The sequence below is a fragment of the Dreissena polymorpha genome, chromosome 11, assembly GCF_020536995.1.
Source record: "Dreissena polymorpha isolate Duluth1 chromosome 11, UMN_Dpol_1.0, whole genome shotgun sequence".
Lineage (NCBI taxonomy): Eukaryota > Metazoa > Mollusca > Bivalvia > Myida > Dreissenidae > Dreissena > Dreissena polymorpha.
The window spans coordinates 24,932,196-24,951,516 of record NC_068365.1 but is presented as its reverse complement, the minus strand read 5'-3'; the positions used below and the strand labels follow the sequence as shown (position 1 = coordinate 24,951,516).

The window sequence follows — 19,321 nt, the reverse complement described above, 5'->3', positions numbered from 1 at the left end:
AAATGAATGTTGTCAAAATCTACATCAAACATTACCATGCATTATAAAGATAAAATTGTACATTTTTCTCGTTTGGTCAACTAGTTCGGTTATCAATTACATATATGACTATTTAAGAAAGTAATTTGTTCGATTTTCTATAAGGCATTCATTTTCAGACTTTTGCTAGGGACCGATCAATTGTACGTGCATATTTTTCGTCTTTTTTCTTAGTGAAAATCATTCCATATGTTTTCAGACGGAGGTATGCGACAGATACATCATATGCGGCGATGCGTACACCAGTATAAGGGAAGCAATTGCAAGAGCTGTTATTGGCGAAGACATAAAAACGTTAGAAGAGTTACTGCATGTAAGTTCGTTTTTATATTAAAGGGGCCGTCCAACAGATAAAGCGTCGTATCGACGCGATTCAATATTTTGGGAAACTACGAGGCTTGCTTATATAGCTAAACAATACATCCGCTCTCAATATAAGCGTGGATGGTCGATTGGTTTAGGCGGGAGGCTTTTTACTCCAGGAATCTAGGGGTCAGTGGTTCGAGTCCTGCTGAGGGTTACTTTTTTCCTTTTTTTAAATTGTATTCTTGTTTTTTTACTGGAGATTTATAGATGAAATGTTTAAATTTTTCAATATTAAGCATAAAAAGCAATTAATGACAAGCTTCAATACATGCCAAAATCTGTTGGACGGCCCCTTTAACAAAAATTTGCTATCATTACATGACAAACTGATAATAGTTAAAGACATCCAGTTTTAACCTGTTAACGTTTAATTTCTACATGATCAAAGTATGCAATGTCTGCGTGTGCAAATTTCAGTAAGTTGTTATGTGAACTGTATATTACGAAAATAATTAATTTTTGCACAAAATTAAATGTGATCTTAAAATAATCGTGTTTCTATTGCAGGACATTCACACACGAGGAGAGCTAGTGGAAACCTACTTGCAACTGGCCATACACCGAGAGATTACGTGCTCAAATGTACGGCAGTCAGTGCGTGGACCTACGCACGTAAGATTTTTCTTTTTAAGTTCATCTTCCTATACTTGAGTACACTAGTATAAGATTAGAGCATTTCTATAAATAGGTCTGTTTTGCGTATATTCTGAAGTGCACCTTCATACATCATTAACAAAATACTTTTACTTCGAAAAGTGATATAAATGTATCTGCTGATCTTCATGACTTGTGAGATCATGGGTGATATATTTTGCAAAGCCTTATGATGACAATTCGGGAACGCAAAGTTAAGTTTTGTGTTGGGTATATATACAAGTATACACCCATCATGTCTTTAAAGTATTAGATCAGTAAATATATAGATTTGTTCCACTGTGTTTAATAATAAGACTATTGAGGGATATTCTATTAAAACATTGGTCAATTTAGATGTATTTTGATGTGTACTGCTAAGTTAACCCCATTATATTATTTTTAAGATTGCATATTGTTTTTTAAGGGGTTGCCAAAGCTGAATGAATATCTAGCGGCTTCAAATATGATTCAAGACAAGGTATATAGTTGATCCTTTTTAATAACGTATAAAGCTCTACTTACTAGCATACACAACATTTACTCTATAGGTAAACCAATATGTCGATCTTTATGTCCTAATGATATACTAGCTGAGCAATTTCAACTCCAGGGAAGATTTTACCTAATGAATTGTTTCACTATTTGTTTAACTTATTGAAAAGCATAAAAACATGTGTTAATATTTTTCCACTACAGGACCTCACGGGAAATTTGATAAACAATGAACTGAAACCAGATTTCCTCTGGATGAGACCAGGAAATGATCTAATGCACCAAGGACTACAGTGTTTACTTGCACATTTCTGCATTGTTATATCAAAACTTCAGACAGGTTCAACACTTCTTGATCCACTGATAATGTTAACAAATGGAAATCCTATTATACAGGTAAAGGGAAACACAGATAACACTTATTGTAAATTAATAAAAAAACAACAATTGTTCACACATTTGTGATGGTTAAATTTGTATACAGCCACTGTGACAAACGATTGAATTGGTATATTTTGCGCACGTTACATGAACGTTTGATTTCAACGTTTTGGTTCCCACATAATCTACAGCAATAATAAAATGTAGCAGTGTTTTGTCCACTTGCATGTAAGTAACAAAGATCATCTTCATACTTAAACTTCATTATTTTTGGAGAAGTTTTATTTGATACATATGCTAACTATGTAGTCTCGAGTAAGTGTGTTGCATGCAAACCTGTGTCCCCAGCTCAAAGTTCAATGGTCAAACTGAGAGGTTAAATGCCCAAGATGACCATTATACAGGTTGTCCATATTGTAACTTCAATCAATTACCAAGCAATTTTGAAATAACTCGAATCCTTAAAATAAACTGGGGTGTCTTATTGATCATCGCATCAAGATAAACATGAATCGATTTAAAATCAAATAACTGTATTCAGCCATTTGCATGTTTACTATTATAACAGAGAATGATATTTTCCATCCATGCCACAAGTAATATTATGACTCACTATTTTTCCAGAGCATGTTGTTGCCAACCATGCCACAAGACGATCTTGAAGACATCCAAGCTGCTGTGCTCGCAAATCGAGGAAGCGATAACCCTGTTTTCTATCGTAAGTAAACTTTGAATCTGATTAAGTGCGTTAATTTAATAAACAATGATATTTTTACTATGCAAATGGATAGGTAAATGATTTATAAATTAATTATAATTGGACAATGGATGATAGAAATCAATTAATTATTAACAGCGTATTACTTATTAAGCTACAAGCATCTATGAATGCATCAAGCTGACGTTTTACTTTCAAAATAGTTGTTTTCTTATTTAACATAACATTGGAAAACAATCATTTATTTGTTTGATGGATCGGGGAAAGATTAACTCTTTTATTTTGTTATCAATACACATTTAGATATTATTTTAACTTATTATATCTTTGTTATTATATTCACAGGTTGTCCGAATGGTCATCCTTACTTAATAGGAGACGTACGTATATGTATCATTTTGACTTACGTATACAATTGAATTGTGATGTATATTTTTAAAAATTCAAGCACTCCCTCACGTTACACATTTTAATTTTATGCATTTGTTTGCAGTGTGGTCGGCCTAACTCTGTTGGAAACTGCCCTGAGTGTCGGCAGCAGATCGGCGGGACTAGCCATCAGGCGCTACCAGGAAATGTAGTTAATGCAAGGTATGTGTGTGAAATGAATTGATAATTCGACTATTTATGTCCAAACAAATCATTTACAGAATTCGGTTATAACAGATATCTATTGAACAACCTAAGCACTTTGATTATAAAACGACATATTATTTGTCGTCTTAAGAAGCAAAATTGCGATTTGCAAAATAGTGATGCAAAGCAAAGAACGAAATATATCTTGATTGATATTTATTTCAGGGGCGACTCAACACAGATCGGCCATATACTGGGTCGAGCCATCCACGGTGGAGTTATGAGACCTGAACGGGACTTGAATCCTACCTATTGTACAGCCACGCGACTGTTCCTCCACATGGCCATGTATCTGGGTCCTGTTCAACAGGTTGGTATTTATGTACAAATAACTTTCATAAGCATGAGTGTAATTAAACACAGACTTGAATTTGAATTATATACTATGTAATGTAGGAGTGCCAATCTCTTTGCTTGTCTGAGTTGTCACACAGAGCAGGGAAGGACAAGTCAATGGTAATGACAACGCCTGATCGATTTAGAAGCATCTATGATCCATATACAATAAACAATGAAATACATGTATTCAATTCGATGCGTATCCACATGAATGGGTGTATCTTGTACAGGTGAACGCTGTTATTAAGCCTGATCTTGAAGATAATCAGGTACCCGGTTTTTTGTTGGATCACATCAGAAGTAATATAAACGATTTACAACGAGCTCTAGGACGAAGTGGAGACGATGTCCTTCTACTCATGCACATAGCGATAAACATTATGATGAGGATGAGAGGTACTACATGTTAATCGAGGATAACTGTCTATTTTCTGTATGTGAAGTGTAACGTTATCAACGTATCTCTCTAGTTCTGTTGGTTGAGCACTGGACTTTCATTTCAATGATTTACAGTTAGAATTCGAGATTGTACTTCTCATTGGAATTTTCTGTGGGAAATTGTAATGAAATTTTTTTGTACCATACATATGATGCAAGTACGGCTTTTCAGTAACTGACTAAAATAGTTGTGCACTTAATACGGTGATGTGCATAGACATGCTGGGTTTGCCCATGAAACGTAGTTTTACTTCCAAACAAATGTGACTAAAATACTGCTAAACGCGACCGAACATTTAACAACAAAACATAATATTTATTACTGGAGAAGGAGATAAGAAATAGTTTGGTAGAAACCCACGGTATATGTTAATAAATATTGAGCCAACAAAATACTATAAAAATTACGCTTCACGTAAAGATTTTTTTTTCGAACGAGGTCATGGTAGTATCCATCATTGGAGCGGAATACTGTTAATGTGTACACAGCAAATAGGCATTATTTCATTCGACAAAGCGAAAAACCGCCTGTGTTGTAACTGTTTTGAAAACGCGTCGTTTGATTGATTAATTTTCCCTGCTGAACCGGACATGGAAACCAATGAGATGTCGCATCAATTATTTATGACAACGAGTTCTGCTTGCCTACTATCCAATGCTCATTCAATAAGCATGGCTTATTTGAGTTTCCGTGGGTTCCTGTGATATATTGTATTACTTCAAACACAAACAACTCATTACATCAAAATAATGCCCTATGTTCCTAGATTTAAATCAGACATAGTTCGGGAGACGGAAAACTACAACGGGCGAGGCATGGTCAGGGGTTATAACCCCAAAAAAGGGTTATGGTAAGGGTTAGGGTTAGGGGTCGGGTTAGGGTTAGGGTTGGGTTTAGGCTAACCCAAACCCTAACCCGACCCCTAACACTAACCCAAACCCTAACCCTAACCCTCTAACCCCCCCTTGCGCAATACCATACCATGCCTCGCCCGTTGTAGTTTTCCGTCCTCCGACATCGTCCACAGTCATTTAGTATAAAGTTTTACACAATTAACCAGTTATGAATAAATTACAAATACCAATGTAATCTTACTTAAGTTTCTCTGTATTTAACTACCAAAAATTGATATACATATCAACTATTATAAAATGCTTTGTATTTAAACAATTGCTATATGGATCTTTTTTAATTGTATTCTTTGAAAACTGTGGTTGTTTAATTTTATGTTATTGATTTAAGTGCAAATTATGTTATTGTTCATCAAGAAACAAGGGTGTCACAATCAGTAGCCAGATTGTCCTCGAAAGCTAATCGAAAAGCATGGGAAGCAGACTTTTCTGCCCGAATTCTACACGACGTCTTAGGGGTATGTTGCTTTTTAGTTAAGTTTTTTACGCTGTTGTATTTTTGTAAATATTTACATGCACCCATTGTTAAGACTTAATATTTATGTTTAAATATCATGTAATACAATTCAAGCATTTGATATAATTGCCTTCAGAATGTGGATGCTTTGCTGAGAAACTGGAATAATCGTCTTGCGACAGACCAAAGATTGGGTGAGTATTAGTATGGTCAATAACGAAACACCATATGTACATAATGTGGAATTTTTTTTGACGAATCACTAATAAAGTAGTTTTAGTTTAACCCGCAACATTATCAGTTTGAAGGGACCATTTATTCTGGAAATAGTTTTTTTTTATAATTTATTCTACCGAATATGGCGCTTTTCCAATTGTTTTATAATACGAATTAACCCCACCTTCACTTAAAAATTTACATTATTTTATTGGAAATTACATTTAAATAAATTGCATGCATTGTGGTACGTACATTATTAATTGATAGGAGCTGATCCTTTGATGTGCCTCATATACGAAACCGATAGTAGCCAAGAACTAGAGGACGCCAAGCAGCTGGTGAACATTCCGAGGATGTGGAGATTCCGAACACCAATCACTATTGAGCACATGCGCCAGACCCTCGCGTCCAAAGGTCACGATGGGACCAGAACTAAGCCACCTCTTGTTCTTCAACGTTTCATGAATGAGGTACAGTGTATTTTTGTAAATATCATATCCATTCGAGGTGCTGAGTACATATCATTTGGTTTTCTTATATCGGGCATCTCCTTATATCAATCATTTTATTAGCTCATCTATTTTTTGAAGAAAAAAAATGAGCTATTGTCATCACCTTTCAAACTTGGTACACTTACTTACTATCATGAGGGGACTGGGCAGGCAAAGTTAGATAACTCTGGCGTGCATTTTGACAGAATTATGTGCCCTTTTTATACTTAGAAAATTGAAAATTTTGGTTTAGTTTTGTGTTTAGGACCATTTTATTCCTTAAGTATCAAAGCTATTGCTCTCATACTTGCAACACTTACTAACTATCATAAGGGGACTGTGCAGGCAAAGTAATGTAACTCTGACTGGCATTTTGACAGAATTATGTGCCCTTTTTATACTTAGAAAATTGAAAATTTGGTTAAGTTTTGTGTTTAGGTCCACTTTATTCCTACAGTATCAAAGCTATTGCTTTCATACTTGCAACACTTATTAACTATCATAAGGGGACTGTGCAGGCAAAGTTATGTAACTCTGACTGGCATTTGGACGGAATTATGGGCCCTTTATACTTAGAAAATTGAAAATTTTCTTAAGTTTTGTGTTTTGGTCCACTTTACCCCTAAAGTATCATAGATATTGCTTTCATACTTGGAACACTCGCAAACTATCATAAGGGTACAGTAAAAGGACAAGTTGCATAACTCTGGTTGTCATTTTTACGGAATTATGGCCCTTTTTTGACTTAGTTACTTTGAATATATGGTTAAATTTTGTGTTTCGATCCACTTTACTTCTAAAGTATCAAGGCTATTGCTTTCAAACTTCAAATACTTTCATGCTATCGTGAGGCTACTGTACCTTGCTAGTTGAATTTTACCTTGACCTTTGAATGACCTTGACTCTCAAGGTCAAATTATTAAATTTTGCTAAAAATGCCATAACTTCTTTATTTATGATTACATTTGATTGATACTTTGACAAAACTACTCTTACCTGACATACCACAATAGACTCCACCCAAACCATCCCCCGTGCCCTCCCCCCCGAATCCCCCCCCGAATCCCCCCCTATTTTTTTTAAGATCATCTCACAAATAACCACCACAACCCTCACACTATACCCCCCCCCAACCCCACCCCCCCCCATTTTTTTTGAAACGCTTAAAAAACACAAATATTTATTTTTATTATTTTATGTTTGAAATACCGTCCAACCATTGCACCCAAGAATACCCCCCCCCTCCCCCCCCCCTCCGAATTCCCCCCCCCCCCTAATTTTTTATATTTTTTTTTTTATTTTTTTTTTAAGATCATCTCACAAATAACCACCACACCCTCACTCTAAACCCCCCCCCCACCCCCCCACCACCCAATTTTTTTTTTGAAACGGTTAAAAAACAAATATTTATTTTTATTATTTTATGTTTGAAATACCGTCCAACCATCGCACCCAAGAATCCCCCCCCCCCCCGAATTTTTTTTTTTGCATTTTTTTCGCATTTTTGGAAGATAATGTAATAAATGTCCACGCCCCCACACTATACACCCCTCTTCACTCCACCCCTCCCTCCTTTGTGATTGAAAATGAGAGTCCCTTCACCTTTAAAAAGAAAATAGATGAGCGGTCTGCACCCGCAAGGCGGTGCTTTTGTTAACATTAAGAACGAGGCTCTCGTGATAACATCACACGCATGTGCTCCAAGTTTTTTGTTTCACTAACATTACTACCCTTGAAAATATATACAAACACAACCAAAATGAGTAAAACGGGCATAATTGCATTAAAAAATCTTGCTTCAACTTAAATCTTCCAAATGTATCCATATTTCATACCTTTTATTGGGCCTCTTCATTAAATTGTATGGAGTTTAATAACACGAATAGCCCAATGGCACGACATAATGAAATAATGCTGGTATAATAAGGTGATATTTACAATGGAAAACGATAGGAGGTCTCATAATATAAGTCCTAACTCCCAGTATATATCACTTTTTAAGGTTTGAAGCAGGTAGTATTCAACGAACATGGAAATCCTGGTTAATGGGTTGAGGTATGGCGGGGGAAGTCAAACTGTTTCTTTCTGGTCAATAACTTTTGTTTCGATTGACAAATATTGATCAAACTGTATATGTAGCACAAAGACCTAGCATTTGGTTTTACTTAAAGCGTGTCCAGTCACTTAAAGGGGCCTTTTCACAGATTTTGGCATTTTTTAACTTATTCATTAAATGCTTTATATCGATAAATGTAAACATTGGATCGTAAAAGCTCCAGTAAAAAATCAAGAATAAAATTAAAAAAAGGAAAAGAACATTGCCCGGACCAGGTTTCGAACCAGTGACCCCTGGAGTCCTGCCAGAGTCCTGAAGTAAAAACGCTTTATCCTACTGAGCTATTCCGCCGTGTACACATACTGAATGTATTTTATACCTTATATAAGCAATCTTCGTAGTTTCACAAATTTAACGACAAAAACAGAACTCTCCAAATTATTCAATCGTTTCGCGTTGCAACGCTTTATAATTTTTATGTTTTAAAATCGTCAAAAGATGCATATAATGGCTATATTAGACCATGGTAAATGTTCAGTATTACTGTTTCCTCACAAATATCATAACTAAAACGAAAATTTGCGAATCTCAAACAACTTTTTTCAATTTTGTCAATTACCAAAGCGTGAAAAGATCCCTTTGAGGTCAGTGATACTAAAAGTATTTATTTAAAAAATCACATAGTAAATTTAGATTGGATGCAGTTATTGAACTTCAATTCTGTGTATAGGTAGTTTATATGCAGATCTAGCTTGGGTTGCTTTTTGGGCAAGTCAGATCAAGGTCAATGCCAATTTTAGAAAAACAGGGAACATGTGTTTTCTTTTTAATAACTTTAGTTGACATTGAATAAATGTAATTAAAATTAAGGTATAGCAAGCTTGCATAGACAGCTAGCTTTGAATTGTTTTTTGGGCATATCGGTGAAGGTCAGTGTAACTATAACTCAACGTTACTAAAAATAGAAAATGTTACCGGTTAATAACTACCCTTTGAATGGAGGTATGGCACTGAAATTGTGTGTGTGGCTTACTTATCTTCAGACCTAGCATGAACGTTCCTTGGGGCCAGTCATTTGGTTTTGTAGCTTTGCCATGTTGTTTTGACTGATACTTTAGCCACATATCCATTTGCCCCATCGTCGTGTTTTCCCAAAATGGTTAACCATACCATACATCAACCATACATCATTTATATCTTGACGTTGGATTACTTTTGGACAGAAATTCTTTATTCTTGGTTAACCCAAATTGATCCTTTAAGGAATAATGCTACTAATTAAAATTAAAAACCTTTTATATGGTTTATAAAACACTCAGCATCAATTGACCACATTTTGACCTTGAATTACACTTACTTTTCGAACTAGACTTATTCAAATCGTCTAATAAATCAATATTGACAAATACTTCAATCGGGACCATCTGTGTTTCTTAAACGCAGCATATATTTGGTATTCAAATTATTCTTGGATAGATTAATTTTATTTTAGCATATAAGTATCATTTTAACTCGGAACTAAAATTTAATATTCCTAGCTCTAAAAAAAGGAAATCGCGGGATTCTTCAGGTAATGTCATTTACCCAAGTACATTATACTTTTATCTAAAGATCTCCTGACACTTTGGTACAATGTTTTAGCCGTATCATGCGAAAATGAGGCTTATGCCATATAATACCAGCGTTGCTCACAAGGTTTCATATTTTCATCAGTGGACATGGTAGTTCATGATCACATATGACATTAGACCCATTTAACTTCAAGCAAAATACATATGAATACATTGAGTTATAAATCTTTACTGGGGTTTACATTCTATTAAAAATTCACACAAAAAACACACATTTTTTTTAGTAATCTTGTGTAAAATATAACGAGCAAACAAACAAAAAACTAAAGGTAAGAGAATGTACCATGTCTTTGTAGGACTGCCTGCTGCAGGCCCTCAGATATATACCAAATATTCTCCGTCTTCAACAAGCTCTACTCCAGAAATACCAGAAAAAACTCGACAAACTGAAGCAAACTCGATCAAAGTAAAAGATTTAAAGAAAGGTAAGTGGGGGGGTTTATTGCTCAAGTAAATTGTCTTATTTGATGTTATTTTTTTTAAGTAAAAAAAAAAACAATTGTAGGTTGTACTTGATGAAAACGAATTAACGCATTAGCAGCTGATTATTATTAATAGAGAACTTTAATTTTTATTTTTGAAAATACCTTCAAAGTTCTTCTATGTTTTAAAGCATATAAATAAACGTGATAAAAGTGAAAGATTGTTTAAGTATTTGATTAAAATATCATATGTTTAATCCACATTGCAGAGCACACGCAGTTGGTCATGAAACTGAAGGATTGATAAATGATTTTGCGTGTGCATGGGAAATCACAAGGAAGACCCTGAACAATATGGTGTATATTTCGTTTTTTACTTGTGCTTACATGTACTTTTTCCACGCAGAATAATTATGTACATTTACTTGAACATTTGCTATGTGTATAATTTCTGATAATGCTTTCAATGAGACGTATTTTCTATTTAGAACAATTACACAATTTATATAAACATGTGTAATATGTTCATTTAAGATGTAGCAGTCCATAGTTATAAATTATGCTGATGTAACACTTACTCGAGTATTAACCCTTATTTACCATATATTGAAACACGTTAGTAAACTGTATTCATATAAATATTTTAGGTTGCCCTACTGAGTTTGGAAGAATGTATGTTCCAAAAGAGTTTTGCCAACAAACCATACATGATGACACGCAGATAGCAGCAGTGTTTCTTCCGTCAACCAGTGGCCCGGGCCTATGTTCTTATGTCTTGCTGGATTTTCTTTTCCGAAAACAGAACAGCTTCTTAGATAGCTACATTAGGGGCTCCGAAGGTACATTATACACATAATTTTGTATAGCAAACTTTTGAACCTGTGCATGTTTTTGTTGGGATATCATTTTTAGCTCGACTATTATATATAAATATATATAGTGGAGCTATCTCACTCACCCCGGCGTCTGTCGTCGTCTAAGTTAGCGTTAGTGTTAACGTGCAAATGTTAAAGTTTTCGTACTACCCAAAATATTTTCTTTGTCCCTTGACATATTGCTTTTATATTTTGCATACTTGTTTACCAACATGACCCCAACCTATAAACAAGAGCAGACAACTCTATCAAGCATTTTGTCATAATTATGGCCCCTTTTCCACTTAGATATGCAGCAAATGTTAAAGTTTGCGTACTAACCCAACTATTTTCAATGTCCCTTTACATATTGCTTTCATATTTTTGCATTTTTGTTAACCATCATGACCCCAACCTTTAAACAAGAGCAGATAACTCTATCAAGCATTTTGTCATAATTATGGCCCCTTTTCCCACTTAGAATATGCAGCAAATGTTAAAGTTTGCGTACTACCCCAACTATTTTCAATGTCCCTTGACATATTGCTTTCATATTTGCATACTTGTCCACCAACATCACCCCAACCTATAAACAAGAGCAGACAATTCTATCAAGCATTTTGTCATAATTATTGCCCCTTTTATACTTAGAATATCATATTATTGAAAAATATATTTAAAGTTTGCGTACTACCCCAAATATTTCCTATATCCTTTGACGTATTGCTTTTATATGTTCCATACTTGTTAACCGACATGACCCCAACCTATAACAAGAGCAGACCACTGTATCAAGCATTGACATAATTATGGCCTCTTTTACACTTAGATAATTGAATATTTTGCTTAAATTGCCATAACTTCTTTATTTATGATCACATTTGATTCATACTTTGACAAAACAACACTTACCGAATACCACAATGGAATCCACCCAACAATACCCCACGCCGCTACCCATAATCCCTTCATCCTCCCCCCCCCCCCTAAACCTCCCCCCCATTTTCTTTTTTGTAAACATCATCTATAAATTCCCCCACAAAACAAACCCCCCACATTATACCCCCCCCTCTCACCCATCCCCCCCCCCCCCAACTCCCCTATCCGCCCCAACCCCCCCCATTTTTTTTCATTTTTTTTAAACATCATCTAATAAATAACCACACCCCACATTATACCCCCTCTCACCCCCCCCCCCCCCCTACCCCCCCCCCCCGCCAAAAAAAATTAAAAAAAATTCATTTTTTTTTAAAGATCTTCTTATAAATCATTGAATTAGAACAATTTGCCCATGATGGCTTACGTTATACTGTCAAGCACTCGAATAGTCGAGCGCGCTGTCCTCTGACAGCTCTTGTTTATTTCTATTACTACATTCTTAATGTAGTAATTATATGCTCACTTATATGTTCATAACAACAGTAGTCGTGGTAACAATGCTGTAAAGTGTATGTATTTTAAACAAAAAGACACAAGACACCCATCAATCAAACCAATGGCAGTGACTTCGGCACATCTGATCAGTTATACCCATGAACATGACTTAATACCCCTCGTGTTGGCCAACTGTCATTACTCTTTCGAGATGGGCGTCGGGACCAAGATTGAGTATGACTTTGCTGGCATGGAGAGACAGCTTATTGACAGGCTTCTCTACTCCAAGTCAATGATAGAATTCGGCCGTTTTCTGGAGGTTTGGAATATTCGTCTTTATAATTGCAGATTTAGTTTGTCTTCTGTATAAGTATAAACTTTCAAACATATAATCAAGTTGTCAGTTATATATGTTACAATTAAGGTTTGAAATGTGTTGTTTTTTTCTAAAAACAACTCATAATTTAAAATTATGTAATCCACATTCATTCATATGTTTATAACTGCAAACATGAATAAATTACTACATGTAAGCACACTATTTTGGGAACCATGAAAACCATAAATGATTGAATGGTTTTATTGGAAAGTGCAGTCTCAGTTCAGTGCGTTATATCGTTTTAATTGAAAGTATGTATTATACGTTTCAAATAACTAGTTGCTTTAAATAACTAGCGTTTTACCCAAATCACTGCAAATGCTTAAATAGTTACCACTTGGTATATAATAAACGCATTGTTATATCATTAGCATATTATAGCATATCACTTCATAAGAAGTTAATTTTCGTGTGTTACAGATCGATCAGATGATCTACAGGACTGAGGTTACTAATCAGAGCGTTTTAATGAAACTGTCAGAAAAAATTCCACAGGTTAAATGAAATAATTGTATTTTGTATTTCCTTTATCGTTTTGTAGAGCTTTCATAACAATACATATCGAATACCATTTAATACAAGCTCATTTAATAATGCTAGTATTTATATCTAATAAAACATTTTGTAATACGTTTTCTATTTCTTCAATTTGTTGATCAGTTTGTATTTATATTGAAACTTGTTTACGTTATTAAATTAATGATTCAATTGTTTAACGTTTATTTTTTGAATTTCCAAATTCAAAAAGCAAAATCTGAACGGAGCAGTGCGCACTCAAATATGTGAAGAACTAAGACGACTGCCTGATGTGTGCAGATCCCTCGATAACCTGGATATTGCTATCAGCTTTCTGAAAACAACTGGCGGTCATCCCACTGCACAACTTATCACATTTATGGTTGAGACATTGCAGATTGAAGATGCTATGTTAAGTCAAAAGGTAAAATGTTCAATATATTTATTTCAGAGAAAAAATATGTTTTTGTCATATTTGTAATAAAAATGAAATATGTTCAAAGAGCACATTGTTACTGGAGACCTGTTTATAATCTAGGCATATTAAATTATGTATTGGTGTTGTATTGCTATTGCTCTTGTATACAATAAGATTCAAACATTGCAATGACCAAAATGTTGCTATCATTGTCTCCTTTCATGCTATGTTACGGCCAAAGATACCATTTCAACATATTTCCGTTCAATGTGAAATGTGTGTTACATTCATAAAATTCATACATATGTTCAATTAATTGTCATGCCCAAAGGACACATGCTTTATAGATATATGTACATATATAAAAGTGTTAAGTAATCAATAGCTGTTGTTTTGTTGTTGCTCTTGCTTAAAAAGAAATCAAACATTGCAATGACTAAACTAAATTGTCTACATTTTAGGCACGCCAGTGCTGTGAGCTGCAGCATACAAGGGCGTTGTGGCTTCTCTTGTCATTCCAAAAGTCAAAGTTTCTGATAGACTATCGACAGAGTACAGAGGTGAGTTAATAAACGAGCGCACAATGTTGCCAGCTGTGTACATGTTAATCGTTTTCTCTCACCATGCAATGCTACTGATGTTTATTGTACACGTTATATGGATATTGTAATTGTAGCGAATTTGCCTGCCTTCGATCAGTTTGTTAATAATAGTAGAGTGTAACCATTGCTCTATACGGCATCGTCCTCTTACAGTGATTCGGATAAAATAGATCCAACGCTAGCATTTCAATTTGGGTAATACACATATTTTTTTCTGAAATTAATAAAACATTTTGCATTATTGCCTTACAATATAACTTTTTACTGCATGACTATAATTTGTAACTCACTAATATGAATTGAACATTGTTTACTAGTATCTCATTGCTGTTTCATAAGGATGAAGTAGATAAGTTTTTACCCATTTTGTAGAATAGTTTCGTCTAGGGTATCACGTGACTTGTCTGTATATAAGCAGTGGCTTCTCTGCATTAGGATGATTTCGAAGTTCTGTTCTGTTCTCAAGGCGTACAGATCGAATACTAGTATTATTAGGTAAATAACTGTAGCTTTCTGTGTACTGAGTAATTCCAGATTGTGGTCGGAAAAGTGACAGAACTAGTTGTTAGTAAGGGCTTGTCTACTGAGTAAACCTAGGTGGAAAAGCGACAGTCTAAATCTAACACTAACAGTTTAGGCTTTGACGTTCGTCTACGCATAGTTTTAGACTAGTTTCATCCATAGTTTTAGACCAGTTTCATCCATAGTCTCAGACCAGGCTCATGCATAGTTTCAGACAAGTTTCATCCATAGTCTCAGACCAGGCTCATCCATAGTTTTAGACTAGTTTCATCCATAGTCTCAGACCAGTTTCATGCATAGTTTAAGACTAGTTTCATCCATAGTCTCAGACCAGGCTCATCCATAGTTTAGACGAGTTTCATCTATAGCCTCAGACCAGTTTCATGCATAGTTTCAGACTAGTTTCATCCATAGTCTCAGACTAGGCTCATCCATAGTTTTAGACTAGTTTCATTCATAGTTTCAGACCAGGCTCATCCAAAGTCTCCGACCTGGCTCGTCCGTTGTTCTTATTTATTAGCTTGTTATATTGTCCCGGTTTTGTAGATTTCTACTGTGATTTATTATATGCATCAATCATTGTTCCAAATCCTTTGTTTCTAATCAAACTGGTAAAGCAGCCAGGCGAAAATATTATATCCTTAGCCAGCGTTAAATCCTAGTCTGGTTAAAGTTACCTTGCACGTTACATAATATTAAGAAAATAATGACTGTCATTTGAACTGTGTTCCTTTGAAACACTGATGTGTAATTATTTTTCAGGAGGTGTTTGAAACATTACAACTTGACATGTATAATGATTTGGATGCTCAACTGGAAGCCGGTTCCTAGATTACATTAATAACCTTACCGTTGATAAACTTACGAACATACTGGAAGTCATGCATGAATTCCTGCTACTCAGTGTGGCCATCCGCCAAAACGATGAAAATGAGGATTATATAGACACAAGCAGATATATGTATGTACACACACCTAATACATTCAATTTGTTTGAGTGGATCATCTACATACACCTCATATTTACACTTGCACAAATGACAAATCATTATCCAATTATCATACATATATATTATGTATTTCTTCTATGTTTATACAACAGAGATTTAGGGTTTTGTTTATAATTTCTCCACAGCTCCTGAGGTTATGTTTGGGGAGTTTATGCCCTAACAGAGTGGGAGGCATTTAAATTAATATTACACTTTTCCGTACGTGCTTTAGTCTCGAAGCTTTTGTGTTCAACTCTAACTGCTGGGTGGATCAAACGTGTTCAGCCTAATGATTTTAATGTGTAATCATAGAGACAGGAACTTAGCCACAACCAGTCTTGGCAGAATTTCTACCCTTTGTTTATTTTATCCACAATATAGTTTATGTGTTAATTCTTTTTAAATGGCTACGTGGATCTCGCTCAAATTTCACAGCTGAATGACCTTACATTGATATATGAGTGTAACAGAAGGAATTATGACTGCGACGATATTTTGGCAAAATGATCCTTTGTTTGCTCTTCAGATTTAGACTTAATAAGATTCGCAAGCGTGTGTACTAACACCTCTGTTACTGTTTGCCAGATGTTTGCTCAAACTTTTGCATATGAATACCTTTATGTGTAGATAATCGTAAAGAACTGATTTTTTAAAACCTGTTTTGTCTGAATTTTTGCTGTTTGTCTGTTTTATTCGCCTCCCCCCGCCCTTCGTAAAAAATAGCATATAGAAGTCGCAATATCCCGACTGTGTGTTGGTCAGTGCTATAACTTTGCTTTTTATTGATGGAATTGAAACAACTTGGCAGAAATGTCAACCATGGTATGTAACACCAGTCTGCCTACTTCATAGGTCAAGATCATATGTTTGGGTCAAAGGTTTAAAAAATCACAGAAAACGTTTTCTTTTAACATTAGTGGAGTTTTGAGACAAAAGTGGAATGTGGTATCGTCTGTGCTCTATGGACACATGTTTTATTCCAATATAATTTAAAAAAAAGTCCTGCAAATTGTGTGTACTGAACTCGTCTTTACCTCCTGAGTCATTTGATTTAAACCTAAACAGCTGAAAAACCTTCATGAACAGATAATATTAAGAACTGAGTTTAGTTGCGAACAGTTGTGGATAATTTATTCCCCTTTGTCTGTTTTTACACTTAAGAATATGTAGATGGTATTTTTGTCGATATCATTTTGTTCAGTTGATCTGTCTGTGTCTAAACCTGTGAATTTTTTTTTTTTTTTTTTTGGGGGGGGGGGGTTAGAATGTGTAACACATTTCTAAAAACAAGTGAAATATAATCCTAAAATAATTGAACCATGGAATTTATATGAAATGATGCTTGATTTTTACAGATTTGTTGATGGGTTGCGTGCATATGTTGAACAGAGTGTGTTGGCTCTAGATGTTGCAACATTGGAAGACTTTCCACGTGATATATTGTACAAACATGGAGCAAAAGCCTGGGTTTTGGCTTACACAACTTTGACCAGAAAATTAGGGAACAGGCGGCGGTACTAAATACGCATGTATGTTAGAACTGTGATTGTTTAATTTTGAACTGAGCATAACTTGCACAATTGTTTTGTTGTTGATTTAATATTGTAATATGTAAATTGGAAGTTTATTTAATTATTATTTGTTTCCATTGTAATTTGCGTGAAGATACATCTATGTTTTGTAAATAAACCAAAATGAGACTGTATAAACTGACTATTTATATAATGAACCTGCAATTGATTGATTGTTACGCTGTGCGATTTGATGTATAACTGATATTTCTGCAAATTATTTTTAAAATGCTTACACATGTTATTATTTGATAGCATAATATAATTACTCCAACAATATATGTGTTATATTTAACATACGTCAGCACCACTACATGACACAAGCAGTGTACTGAAGTGCATGCACTTAAATGACGGCATTAACAGTATATGGGATAAATTACTTATTTTATGCTATTTATACCAGATTATCCATTCTTAGTATAAGTGTAAATTGGATAAATACTGCTTATGTAATTGCATTATCGTTTAAACTGTGTGTTTATTACATGTATGTTTTTACACTATTCTATTTAACATTTTAAGATAATTGATTTTTTTTGTTTTATATAATATTAGATGTTATTTCCATTTATGTTGTATTCGACAAACTTGTCTGGGCTGGACTGAGTGTTTTACCATTTATAATTTAAAATTATTCATTACAATATTATGACTTTCCTTTGTATACATTTATATTCTATGTTCATAGTGTAATACATTTGACGATTTATAGATTTTATTATGTTTTATTATTTAAAATGTTAAATTGTATGTTAGTAAGTAGTTAATGGGAGTAAAGAAAACATCAAATTATGGAGATTAAATGCTTGAATTCCATGAGTTTGCAATAAGATTAACATCGACATATTAGTAATGACGCAAGTGAAAAGGCCCGTTGATTATATTTGTTTATTGAAATACTTTCAAAAAGAGTGCTTCGAAAACATAATCTCCCTTAAAATGACCATAACAGATAAAGATAGATGGTAAGTTAGCAATTGTCAACATTACTAAAATATAACTTAAGGTGCAATAAATAGCAGAAAACACGTTATGTACACAAATAATGCATTTGCATCATAACGTTTTGCTATGATTTTGCTATTTGGTTTCATTTATATTTTATTTTGTGTATTGATTAAAAAGCGCCGTGTCGTTGCTTTTCTTTCAACATACTTAAAGCGATTTATGTTTTTATCGGCCATTGGTATGATGTATCGATGAGCTGCTGAAACTTTTGTTTGTTCATTAAATTTGTTTATTGCATTACATTGAGGTTAAACCTATATCTTTAATTTATGTTATACATTTGTTATTATATATATTATTTTATATATACGGACTTATATAAACAGTTCGACTACTCTTTTCCTTTTCCTTTGCCGTTCCAGACAAAACACACAACAGCTATATGCAATTAATAAACATAACCCATACAACATACCATCATTGCAACCCCACCCATTTTGTATTACCAGTAAACATTAAGGTCTCATTGGCAACCGAGCCCTATTTATATATATATATATATATATATATATATATATATATATATATATATATATATATATATATATATATATATATTATAATTCTTCGGGCAGCAGGGATAAAGTTGACATACTTCAGCTCAAAATTAAAGATTTTCATCTGCAAGGTCACAAGGGCAGATCCGCACATAATGTAGTCGTGAAGACTCGGCGACGACCATATATTATATATATATTTATATATTATAGACAAGATGTTGGTGACATATTTCGTAGTAGAGCAATATCTCATGTGAGTACCGGTATATGCTGTTTGTGGCTGATTGTCATTTTTCGATATTTGAAAAGTATAAATGGTAAGGTCACACTACTGAGAAGCCTTTGGATTTCA

General features: G+C 34.2%; 2 protein-coding genes across 11 annotated transcripts in view; both read left to right on the top strand.

Annotated features, from left to right (window-relative positions):
• LOC127851335 (E3 ubiquitin-protein ligase RNF213-like) overlaps window positions 1-10,237 on the top strand; it is a 173,717-nt gene extending 163,480 nt beyond the window's left edge. For all 10 annotated transcript variants that reach the window (XM_052385048.1, XM_052385053.1, XM_052385050.1 and 7 more), the window contains 13 exons: window positions 239-352; window positions 913-1,017; window positions 1,466-1,519; window positions 1,738-1,929; window positions 2,539-2,632; window positions 2,978-3,012; window positions 3,126-3,223; window positions 3,434-3,578; window positions 3,838-4,003; window positions 5,315-5,415; window positions 5,551-5,608; window positions 5,901-6,103; window positions 10,108-10,237. In XM_052385048.1, coding sequence (XP_052241008.1) covers window positions 239-352; window positions 913-1,017; window positions 1,466-1,519; window positions 1,738-1,929; window positions 2,539-2,632; window positions 2,978-3,012; window positions 3,126-3,223; window positions 3,434-3,578; window positions 3,838-4,003; window positions 5,315-5,415; window positions 5,551-5,608; window positions 5,901-6,103; window positions 10,108-10,221 — 1,479 coding nt within the window. In that variant the 3' untranslated portion in view covers window positions 10,222-10,237. The remainder of the gene's footprint in view (window positions 1-238; window positions 353-912; window positions 1,018-1,465; window positions 1,520-1,737; window positions 1,930-2,538; window positions 2,633-2,977; window positions 3,013-3,125; window positions 3,224-3,433; window positions 3,579-3,837; window positions 4,004-5,314; window positions 5,416-5,550; window positions 5,609-5,900; window positions 6,104-10,107) is intronic.
• A 2,320-nt stretch (window positions 10,238-12,557) lies between these two features.
• On the top strand, window positions 12,558-18,806 carry LOC127851340 (E3 ubiquitin-protein ligase rnf213-alpha-like). Its single transcript, XM_052385066.1, has 6 exons — window positions 12,558-12,780; window positions 13,261-13,335; window positions 13,589-13,780; window positions 14,236-14,334; window positions 15,661-15,859; window positions 17,243-18,806. The coding sequence occupies exons 1-5, from the start codon at window positions 12,583-12,585 to the stop codon at window positions 15,727-15,729; spliced, it is 633 nt and encodes a 210-aa protein (XP_052241026.1). The 5' UTR covers window positions 12,558-12,582; the 3' UTR covers window positions 15,730-15,859; window positions 17,243-18,806.
• Window positions 18,807-19,321: the final 515 nt, after the last annotated feature.

What these genes read in the sequence shown, in the direction of transcription:
- LOC127851340 (XM_052385066.1), top strand. Translation starts at nt 12,583, where the DNA reads ATGGCAGTGACTTCGGCACATCTGATCAGTTATACCCATGAACATGAC. An exon ending in AATTCGGCCGTTTTCTGGAG is followed by an intron (nt 12,781 to 13,260) that starts GTTTGGAATATT and finishes CGTGTGTTACAG; the next exon opens with ATCGATCAGATGATCTACAG. An exon ending in ATGCTATGTTAAGTCAAAAG is followed by an intron (nt 13,781 to 14,235) that starts GTAAAATGTTCA and finishes TCTACATTTTAG; the next exon opens with GCACGCCAGTGCTGTGAGCT.